This window comes from Cimex lectularius, unplaced genomic scaffold (assembly GCF_000648675.2).
Source record: "Cimex lectularius strain Harlan isolate CLEC.00 unplaced genomic scaffold, Clec_2.1 scaffold214, whole genome shotgun sequence".
NCBI classification, from domain to species: Eukaryota; Metazoa; Arthropoda; class Insecta; order Hemiptera; family Cimicidae; genus Cimex; species Cimex lectularius.
Genome location: NW_019392963.1, coordinates 56,593 through 68,185, shown reverse-complemented (window position 1 = coordinate 68,185; position 11,593 = coordinate 56,593). Strand labels below are relative to the sequence as shown.

The 11,593-nt window shown below is 30.2% G+C and overlaps 1 protein-coding gene across 3 annotated transcripts; it reads right to left on the bottom strand.

The window, feature by feature from the left end:
• Window positions 1-230: 230 nt before the first annotated feature.
• LOC106671096 lies at window positions 231-11,282 on the bottom strand. 3 transcript variants are annotated; one of them, XM_014401916.2, is made up of 6 exons: window positions 11,061-11,280; window positions 2,090-2,281; window positions 1,910-1,993; window positions 1,633-1,809; window positions 1,006-1,120; window positions 231-382 (listed from the first exon to the last, which is right to left on the bottom strand). In XM_014401916.2, exons 3-6 carry the CDS (start codon window positions 1,971-1,973, stop codon window positions 244-246), a joined length of 495 nt encoding a protein of 164 aa, XP_014257402.1. In that variant the 5' UTR covers window positions 1,974-1,993; window positions 2,090-2,281; window positions 11,061-11,280; the 3' UTR covers window positions 231-243. The 3 variants fall into 3 exon arrangements, with proteins under 3 accessions (XP_014257402.1, XP_024085265.1, XP_024085266.1); XM_024229497.1 differs by lacking the exon at window positions 11,061-11,280 and adding an exon at window positions 9,361-9,865; XM_024229498.1 differs by lacking the exon at window positions 231-382 and adding an exon at window positions 390-863 and having other exon boundaries at window positions 11,061-11,282.
• Between the last annotated feature and the right edge of the window lie 311 nt (window positions 11,283-11,593).

Genomic DNA, 11,593 nt, shown 5'->3' with positions numbered 1-11,593 from the left:
ATCCGTTCTTCAACATTGTTTATTATTATTAGCCATTTAAACATAACAAGTTTCATATTATAATATATAATTTGGAGAAAAATCATGTACTGTGTTTTGAATATTAAAGGCATTGGCAAACCAAATAGACTTGAGCATAGAATTTTTAAAAGTGTTAAAATTTATTTAAATATAGTAATTTACAAAAGAAAAGAATTATAACTTTTGTTTTAATATAAATTTACTTTCAATTTATGTTCATTTTTAATTGGTATTATTTACAAATATTGCAAGAATGTGAAAACTGATAATTGATAAAATAACTGTTTGCATATCAGATTCACTTGTCGCTCTATTGCAAGCATCAGCATCATCACAGCTCTGGAGGCATCCTCGAACATATCTGCAAGAACGGTAACTTCATTTTATATAGTTCTGATGAGATTTTCATAATTTATGTTGTTCAGTGTGTCAAGTATGTTTATCATTGTTCAAGGAGCAATGTAATAAATATTAATGTAGATTTTTGTGGCCTGCATACGCATTTTTTTTGCATAATTGAGTTTGCATTTCTGAGGAGTGCTTGGGATATGTTATGTCAGGAACATTAAGGTTAGGCGTCAGGGTAATGGATGTTTGGTTAAGTTAGGAATGTTTAGGTTAGTTTAGAGATTGTTGAGTTAGTGTTATGGATGATTGGGGATATTTCGGTTAAGTTGAGAATATATGAGAATGATATTCATTTTAATTACCTTGAGTTTCTTATTTTTGTGTTTTTCCAATTAAAAAGTCTTACACCCCTTAGTGGTCGAAGGTCTAACCTCAAGAATACCTGAGCTTCTATCTGGGCGTTAGGGGATAATACATGCAAAAATGTGGCCTATCTGTCATTTGTGTGAACAGATGAAGGTTAAAAGAGTGCTTCAAAAGTGTAGCATAATTCATACGTACAAGTTTTACAAAGGTAATGTCATTGAGCATGAGACTCTTAGGAATAGGAAACTGTTGAAGCAGATTAACACTTACCTATCCTCAAAATAAAATCCACCACAGTGGGACATTCTAATAATTTCTGTGTCAGTAGTCAGTGTCCCGCTATCCAGTGCACATCCTCGAATTGTTATTGTGTCTCCATTGTCATCTAAACAAAACCCAACTTGTATAATTTGCATTCATTAAAAACAAATATTGTAATATGTTGTAAGTATATGTTTGCAATTCATTCAATAGAATTAAATGTAAAGGGGTTGTGGAGACCATATTAAAATGTAACGTAGCATCACATGAATTTTTTATTTCCTCGGCCTGTCATGCTTTTGTTCCTTCACTGAGATATTCATATTCTTTATAACTATAAATCTATTTTTATCCTTCATGCAAAGCACGTCAACTACAATTTTAAACTAAAAGTAAATTTCAACGTACGAGAGTAACGGGGCTAACTAACTCAAAGGGGTGATAGGGGAAAAATACCTCTGTAAGTGCAGTGTGTACCTGAACGAAATAAGTGCCAGAGGCTCAATGGTACTTGTAACAGTTAGTTGTTGGCTGCTATGACCTAAATGTCTTTTGAAACATTTTCATATAAAATTATCCCCAGATTATAAAATAAAATTGTTCACACATTACTTATATTACTTAGCTTTGACTCACCATAAACTCCACTCAGTTTTATACAAGCTGTAGCTGGGAAAAGTCCATTCCTTCCTTTCCTCCCTCCTAAACATGGTGATTCAAGAATCTCTAGCGTGTAATTGTTGTGAAACGGATCATCGCAGGCCTTATAATTTCCGTTGAGCGAGACACATTTGAAGCATTCTATCGCCACACCTGAAAACAAGTGGCTTGTTTATTATAAAATCCTTCCCTCACTTGAAAAGAATTTGTAACTTTATAAATGTGTTTAAAAAAAATAAATTGAGAATTATACCTGGATCGAGGTTTGTAGCCAATACAAATATTAAGATTCCAAACAACAAAAATTGTTTGTGCATATTGTTTTGTATAATGAAAACTGCAATAGAAAGAAAGAATTCACAAATATTTTCTTTAAACATATAACGTCATTTCTTAATATAAAATTTAAATTAATTATTTCTGAAATACACACCTTTAATTTGGTCCTTTCAGTTTTAAAACTGCCTTCATTCATTTGATTTTTTCTATCATTTCAATGTTTATTTTAGAATGAATTTGCCATTTATGTCTAACTGAATATTAATAGAAAATGGCCATATTTTCGAAATTGGTACTCTACTCGAAAAGTGCATTTACTTAAGTTCTAATTTATGCATGTACTATCCTAAAACAAAATTATAATTAAAAATTAACCTTTGAACTAAGTTTAGTGATTAATAGTTGTCAGCGTTTACAAAATATTAGCCCCTACTTTCCATTATTTTCTGTTTAGTCTACAAATTTTGATTGCTCGGATTAGGTTAGGTTAGTGATGAGTGGTTAGGTTGTGAGGGTTGTTAGGAACAAATAGATTGTCCCATCTTTTTGTGTTATTTTCTGTTTGGCCTACAAATTGAACATTTGTACACTGCCCCATTATTACTCATTTCTAGATTTTTCTTGTGTATTTTGATCTTGCTTGCTCATTGCTTAACATTTCTTTGTGCCCATGTTAAGTTATACTTTCCCATATTTCAGATGCAATCATTGATTAATGTATGTTATACTTGTACATGTTAATGCTTTTAGTGGCAGTGACCAGTATAGAGCCTTATCACCCTAATTTTATAAAATTTAGACCTATTTCCAAGAAGGTTCAGTTAAAAAAACACCTATATTGTGATAGTATAAAACGATAATCTGTGGAACAGGTTAAGTCATTTGATTGTTGTATTTATCAATTGCCCTGGTTTTGATTCTTAATGTTACACTTTGAGCCCTTCAATAATTTATTGTAGGATGTAAAGCCTGTTTTAAATACAACTTCACTTAGCAGGTATCAAAAATGAAAATATTGATAATAATGCATAGTTCACTATGGAAAGTATCAACTTTACTAGTCAAACTGCCAAAATGAGTTCTAAACTTAATTTTTTATGTACACAAAATCATTGTGCCATTGTAATTTTCTGTTCTTTCAGCTGGATTGATTTGACATTCTGGCTGTTAAATTTGTAGTTATATACGAAAGGCAAAAAAGTGGCCACCCTTAATATTTTTAATTAAATCTTAGACACTCCAACATTCCATCTCACAACAATATTTGGTCCGTTTGAAAGGATTAGAGTTCAATAAAACACAGAGAAAATTTCCCATCTGTGTTTACAATTAGATTTTGTTAATAAATCTTTAAATAGTTTTCTTCTTTGTTGGTTTTTCTGTAAAGTTTCTTTCTAACATTCCGGTGGTTTGATTTTTTGACCATTTTTAAGTTTCAAATTTATGTAGTGGTTTTAAGTGATACAGATTCGGCTAGAATCATAGCATTGTTGGAAGATGGACGAAATCAAGCGTATATGACCAAGGTGCTTAACATTCTCAGAACAACTAGCCCGAGGGCCTTCCTTTGCTATCAAGATACTGGAGTAAAAATAATTATATATAGGTAAATAAATATATAATATAAAATAATTAAAACCTACACCAATTTAACTTACATTCTGCATTAACAATTCTTTATAATTGATAAAAGAGTTAAAGAACATAAATATTCTTAACAACTGTTTTAGTGTTGTTTGATTAAAGTGGGTAAAGAATGTATTAAATTAATAAAACAAAATGGAGTATGTACTATTAACGAATTTGTAAAAACTGATATAATAGACCTCTTAAATATACATCTACTACCTAATTATTCTAAATTTAATATTAAATTTTATGAAATGAAAGGGTTACCAATGTGGTCTCTATTATACCCACTTTGTGCGGAAATATTCATGGACAACTGAAAAAATCCTTTTCAAATCAAATAACAAATTCATTAAAATTGTCCTTGTTTGGAAACGCTTTGTAGACGATTTTATGTAATGGTAGGGAACACTAGAGGATCTAAAAGAATTCCTGCGATTAATTAATTATTTACACCTTAGTATAAATTTTACATTGGAAATTAATATAGATGGTTGTTTAAATTTTTTAGACTTAAAACTGTCCATAATAAATAACCAAATTGTAATAGACTTATATAGAAAACCCACATCTACAAACACTATGATTCCTTCACCTTCCTATTCATGTACCCAAAAAACTGCTGGATTCATTTGGCTGATAGACCATTTGTTGAAACTTCCATTAACACCTGCTAATTATAAAAAATAATTACAAACAATTAAAACCTTAGCTAAAAACAATGGATATCAAGAAATATTTATCAATAGGTTGCTAGTAAAAAGAATTCAAAAATTAAAAAGAAACGACAATCAGACTCAGCCACCCCACCTAAAATGAATCTTTGTTTTCGTTGCTTGCAGCATTGGGGAACTATCAGAAAAAGTAGGTAAAATTCCTAAATAAGAGTAACTTTGTGGTGTGTGTCCACTTTGAAACTTCCTCTTAAAACCTAAAGACAAGATTGAAAACTTGTCAAAAAGTGGAGTTTAAAAACTTAATTGTAATGATTGTTATATTAAATATATAGGACAAAGTGCCAGAAAAATTAAAAAAGGAGTGAAAGAACATTTGTCTAAATTGAACAAATTTTCTGAATTTGAATTCAACTTGAGTTGAAGGACCATCTAAATGAAACTAAACACAATTTCAATTCAAATTTAAATATATTGTTATACAATTTCAACAAAGGGAGGGAACTAGATTTGTTTAAGAAATTTGAAATTAAAAAATGTAAAATTAAACATGGAGATAAATGCATAAATAATATAACAGATTTTGATTTACCTCCTATTTTAAACAAGTACCCAAATAATATTTCACATAAAAATTAATCACTAATTTAAAATTATTTTCTTACAGTATTTATTATGACAATATTTAGTTGTGTTATAATTCGCATTTTTTGTATGCTCAAAATTAAGCTGCATCAAAAACCAGCTTCTCATTGGAATGTCACGTTGGCAGTGGATCGGCGGCGGGTTCACTCTTACAATTCATATTGTGAGACATGCTTGTAACTCCTTCAAACTTATGATGAGAATTTAATGCTCAAAATTCAGATCAATGTAAACAACAAATTTGTGAGTAGAACTATCATTTACAAAAAGGGAATCTACATATTCAACCCACCTTCATCATTTCTATTTTCTTCCCTTCATTGAAAAACAGAGAATTGTAACCTAACCTAATCCTAACAGTATATAGCTAAATCTAACTTATTCCTAACCCTACCTGACTGATTTGTCCTTAACTCCATTCCAACTTAACTTAACCTATTTCTAACTCTACCTAATCTAACAGTAACCGAAAATAACACAACTTGGCACCAAAGGTTTTTATTTGTCCTTATTTAAAAAACATGGACCAAAAAAACTTTTTAGTTGTTTTCTTTGTTGCATAAAGAGAGAGGAGATAAGTCATTATGCAAACGGATTGTTTAAATTAGGCAGACTTATATGAAAATCCAGTGTAATTACCCATTTTCTTACTTGCTTAATTATTCGTTATTACATTAAATTTTATAATGCATATCGCTGCATCATGGCATTATTAGTCTAATTTACTGACCTCGTAGACTCAGGTCTTCTCACTATTATTCATATATTGCCAATTTTCAAATTCCTTACCTTCGGATACATTAATGTAGAATTAATATTAATGGATTAAATAAGTGACACACCTGATAATGAAGTCTAGACAAGCCCTTCACAAATAATCGTATAATCTGTGCCACCTCATCAACCGACATTCATGAAGTTTGATTGAACTGTGAATATTTAAAAACCAATTTGAACATTGAATTTCAACATTTCACATATGTTAATGTGGTAGTTTTCTGTAATTTTCAATCATTAATTAATAAAAGCTGGTGCCTTAGTCTCACTTACTTAAACATTTTCTAATATGGCCAGTTTATTATTGTATGCATTTTTTAAATGGAAGTTTTTAAACACTTCACAGCTCAAAACTCTATAAAATTCAATTTTTAATAGATTAATTCAATTGTGGAGAAGTGTATTCATTCTGTTTTCTTTTGTCACTAAACTTTAAAATTTATATTACACAGAGTACCAACGTACTAGTAAAGTTTCTCAAAAACTACTAAACCTAGAAAAAAAATTAAAATTTCTTTTTATAGCATATGCTCTACTTTAAATTGTATAAATGGATCAGCGATGTGGACTGCAGAATGGATTAATGGTAATCCACTATTGTTTTTGTTTGATAAAGAGGTATTTTTTTAAAACATTGTCTAAGTCCTAAATTTTTTTTTAATACATCGTTAGATTATAGTTTCATAACTAAGGACTTTTAACAGAGAGTCCATGTGAACTCCAGAACCCTTATATATATATATAGATATATATTTTTTTTTTTTTTGTAAGTTTGCCTTAAGGAAGGCAAAATATATATGCCGAAAGCTTGGCAAACTTATAAAAGTTTTGTTCATTGAACCAGCTCATCCACTTTTACAAGTCACAATTGTTGGTCGATAACTGCCTCTACTTCAAATGGCAACCTTCATTTTCATTTGCAGATTCGTCTAAGTTCAGAAAAAATTAAATAACCCAAAAATAACAGTAAAATTAGATACTGCAAAAACTTCACAATTATTTTTTTAATCAAGAATGAATTGTTGTTTAGCTTTTTAATGTTGTTTTTTTCTATGGTTCCGTTAGGTTAGTTAGGGTTAGGGTTATCAAAAGGATTAGGTTTGGTAGGTAGGGTTAAGTTTATAAAACATAGTGCATATAAATTTCTTTCAAGTTTGTCATTGGTATAAAATTTTCATAAACTTAATTTTTTAAGTATGATTAAGGAAAATTTTCTAATGGGAAGTTTCAGGAGTATAGTCCAAATAGAAAAGCTAAATGAAAATGCATTGCATATAAAAGATCAGGGATGAGATAAACTGATTTACACAGTTAATAAATTTAAACATCTACTGACAATATTAAAAATTATGGTTTCAACCTACCTAAATGAATTTATGATTGGATTTGTGGTAGATCTCATTTAAGAGAAATTAATTTTTAATATTGCATTTAATATTGTTTAATATAATAGATGTTTAAATTTATTAATCATGTAAATCATTAGAAATAATTTCAAAGTCCTGTTGACTTCCTCGAAAACTTGATGAAACAACTGAGTATTTTTTATTCTTTCAAATTCACCTTAGACCTGATTGTTTATATACAATTATAATATTACGGCTGATCAATCAAATTTTTTTTAGTATATGATTTAACAGTTAGTTTCATACATCGTAACGAAACATTTAACTATTTTTTTAATAAAAAAATTTGTTTTCTATGTTGAATGGTTTTTGAGAAAAACAAGTAGATAGATAAAACAACCAGCAGCTTAGGATCAACAACGCTTTTTTACTAATACATACTAATAATTTGGGATTCTTTGATTATTTTTTTCTTCAATTAAAGGTACTGAAACATTTTTATATATTTTTACTCAATGAACTCATTAACTGGCTGAACTCACTAACATTATATCACTGTATGAAAAGAGCAGTTCCTCTGTGTTTTTTTTCCCACAAAATCAGTTTTTGGTTACTTTGAGTTAGGGACAGGTAAGGTTAAGTAGGGATATGTTAGGATTATTTTGTGAATCGGTTTTCGCTGTTTCAAAAATCGAATGTACTTGATAAATCTTCAAACGAAAATGTCGGTTAGGGATTGAAAAAACAAACTAATCATTGAAGTTCTTAGAATAGAGCTTATGTTAAAAAAAAACTTTATTTATTTATTTTATTTATTTTTTTTATTTAAAGGCTGAGTAGTTAACAGGCAATACATTTTTGTTCTTTTGTTATTTTTTTCTCTTCAATCACAGTCACTGAAATATTTACGAACCAATAATATACTAACGAATTATTATTCCAACTAACCAATTATATTATCATATGAAGAGGGCGTTTTCTCATAGTGTTTTTTTTTAAGCCAAAATCGATTTTCAGTCAAAATGGGTTAGGTTAGGTAGGGTTAGGATTAGGAACAGATCAGGCAGACAGTTTTTACCATGCCGTAAATTGTTCATATCAGTTTTTTGTGTTTTTTACTAAATAATTATTATTAAATATTATATCTTAAGTCTTCTCACAGTGTTTTTTATTTTATTAAAAGAACGGTAACGCTGGGCTAGGGACGATAATTACGAGCCAGGTTAGGTCATACACAATTAATTGGTCTCCTGTGCAGCGTAGAAAATATGCATTTCACTCTCCCTAGAAATTTTCCAAAACTAATAGATTTGATGAATCTTCAAATTAAAATGTGTGCTACCATTTGAAAAAACAAATATTCCCTTTTTTTATTTTTTGAGAAATTGAGAAAAAAACTGTTATTAATTGCAGTGTTAAAAGTAGAGCATTGCTTCAAAAATATTTTTAATTTTTTTTAGGTTTAGTTTTTGAGAAAATCATGGTGATACTATCAAGACACCCTCCATGTCGAATGAATGAATGAAAATTAAACTTTATTCTGGGACCCCCCCCCCTTATATAATTAATTATGAACACAACGTATTTACAAAATTTACAAAGATTCAAGCCTGATAAGACTATACACATATGTCTATTTATAAAATTATATACTTACAAAATGAGTCTTTCCTATTGGAATTAAACTAAAAAAAGGAAATTAAAAATCTTCGGTGCCAAGTAAGGTAATCAAAGAAACAGGACAAATGTGGATAGTGATAGGTCATTCCTTGAAAACGCTGACCTCAATAGTTTTGTGTTTAAGAAGATAAAGGTAAGTGTATAAAGGAGATATATAAAGGAGCTGAGGGGAATTGGAATATACATTCGGCTCTTGTTAATTAGAAACCTGACAATTCGAATTTCTTCATAATACAAACAACTCAGCAGGTCACTAAGGTAAAGCGAAAAAATTCTGTATATTTTGATACACTCGACAGTACGAAATATATTTCGTAACAAGAGGGGGGAAAAAAGCATTCTATAAATCGAAATGGAGCCACTTCCACTTTTATAATTCAAATTTTTCTTTGTCATATTTCTCTAAATTCCACGTATTGTTTACTCCCTTGCTTTGTAAAGTTACTTCTAATTTTCTCTACTTTGTATATTCGCCGATCAGTGTTTTGTCAATGTGTTCTCAGAATTGGTCAGTGGTTACTTGGAAAAATCAGATAAAGGACGCCAGGTCACATTGAAACATAAACCGATTCATGAATTTTTTAATAATAACAATGTTGATCTATTTCAGCTTTTTCATTATTTTACGAGGTTTTATAGATGCACAATAATTCACATGAAAAATGCATATGAACTTTTAATCTTTTTTCCCCTTCCTCTTGATAATTCGAACTGCTGAAAATTCGAATTATTTTTGTGGTCCCTTGGGTTCCGAATTATCGAGAATCGACTAGAACCTCCTCGCCAAGGAAGTATTGGCTGCTGTAGTAAGGGCCACCGCTTCAAGACTTTAGTCAGTCACTACTAAATTAGTCACCTGGGAAATTTTTATGAAACCACGTACAAAACAATTCTTTAGACGTTTAAACTTATCTTTTAAGCTCCCCCGTTGAGTACAAAATCAAAAACGGGGTTGAACAAGGGAGGAAATTAAGAGCACGTGCTTTAGAGGGGAAGGTGGCACGATGAAACTGAAGAATCGTCGGGAATTCTGTGACCTTTAGGACTTCCAGGATCAAGGAAAATCCAGCCGATCGGAAATAAGTGATTGTTGCAAGGATGAAAGGAATGAAGGAAGAATCCAAATCGTACAGGGCAAAGGTCTCATGAACGCATATTTACATAATAATATTCCAGATTTATGTCAAAAACAAATCATCATATGTCACATCAAACAGTGTCGGAACAAACATGTAATTGATCCTATTTAGAGTTTATTATATACATTTTTCAAATTTATATTGTATAAAAAGACCAATCAACTTAAAAACCTGCAAAGATATAATACACATGAGAACAGTCTGTCATGGTCAGAAAATTTGTCAGACAAATTTATTTCCAAGATTTTGGAAACTATATATACATATTTACAGGTAATCTTTGCTTGTACAAAGCTGTATGTACAATATTTGTGACATGATACAAAAGCGATTGCTGATTTTAAAATCAAGTTTTAATCAGTGGAGGGGGTGAAAAGCCAAAAAGCTTAAACATTTTTTGTGAAACTTATAAACAAGTTGAACAAAACAAAAAAGGTTTATAACTGAAAATTGTTTAAGTTTCAAGTTGGTTTTGAAAGATTACGGTACAACTGATGAATGAAGCGAAAATCATCATAGAATTTATTTTAATCGCTATGATTCTATGTTTTTGCTTGTGTTTGTAAAAGCTGGGTCTGAAATTAGCTTTAAGTCGCACGCGATATCGAACCGCGAATCGATAAACAGTATTCAGCATGTGGTAGAGGTAAAATCAATAAAACAAGAAAAACAAGACAGAGAAAATAGAAAGCAGTCTGTCTTAGCTTTGCTGTTAAAGTTAAGGTTTTCAAAACTTTGTTGTCTGTTAATCAGACAAATAAAATATAATAAAAAAAAAAAATAAAATTAAAAAAAGAAGCGGTGGGTTGGGCAGGAAAATAGTAACAAATGTGTCAATATGGATCAAATTAAACTAGCGTTTCCAGGTAGAAAACATTTATTGTTTTATTCTTATAAAAAAAATTAGATTACATAATTTTTAAAAAAGTAAAAAGCGAGAAAAAACATAGATTAAAAAATCATGTCAGGATCACAATGATATTGATATCTTTGAATATTTAAGGCTGTTCAGGAATATAATATACAATTTTAATAATGGTCAATGTACAAAACAGCCGCATTCTATTTTTAATTTTAATATTGATTTATAATCTACATTATCATGCTTTTTAAATGGTTAAAAATTAAAAAAAAAAAAAAACTACTGTTCTGTGTGTGTTATAATCGTGTATTGGCAAGACAGTGCTCATCTGTGCTCTTAATTTTTTTGTCTTTTCACCCCAACGGCTACTTACCGAAGAACAACAATATCCCATATTTTAAGACGATTGAAACAAATTTAAAAAAACAAAGAAAAGAGAAAAGGATCGAGGTTGATAACAAGGCCTAACATTCGTTGTCCGTATACGGAAAGGCACAGATATAAGACACTTCGAGTTGAGACCCTACAGACGAAGGGGTTGTTCTAACGGCATTGGAGATGTCACTCCCGTGGGGGTGGAATATATATGCGCTTGCGTTAATCCTTTTCCACCTCTTCCCAACCCCCGAAACCAGATCAAATGAGTTCACCTCACAAGATTATGAGGTCACACCCAACCCTTTTCTATTGATTGATACTACACTTTGTTACATCTTTTTTACCCCCTGAGATCTCTTTTCAAACAATACTCCCGTATACACGGACGTCAATACCGCTTTTCTTCTTCGTATAAAACTATCGCCACCTTTAATAATAATTGATAACTAAAACATTATAATTTATTATATTTTTATCATGTCATATCACTAGTCTTCCGTCCTCCCGGGGGACACGTCTTGAAAGACC

What these genes read in the sequence shown, in the direction of transcription:
- LOC106671096 (XM_014401916.2), bottom strand. Translation starts at nt 1,973, where the DNA reads ATGCACAAACAATTTTTGTTGTTTGGAATCTTAATATTTGTATTGGCT. An exon ending in AAAACTGAGTGGAGTTTATG is followed by an intron (nt 1,121 to 1,632) that starts GTGAGTCAAAGC and finishes GGTTTTGTTTAG; the next exon opens with ATGACAATGGAGACACAATA. An exon ending in GGATTTTATTTTGAGGATAG is followed by an intron (nt 383 to 1,005) that starts GTAAGTGTTAAT and finishes CCGTTCTTGCAG; the next exon opens with ATATGTTCGAGGATGCCTCC.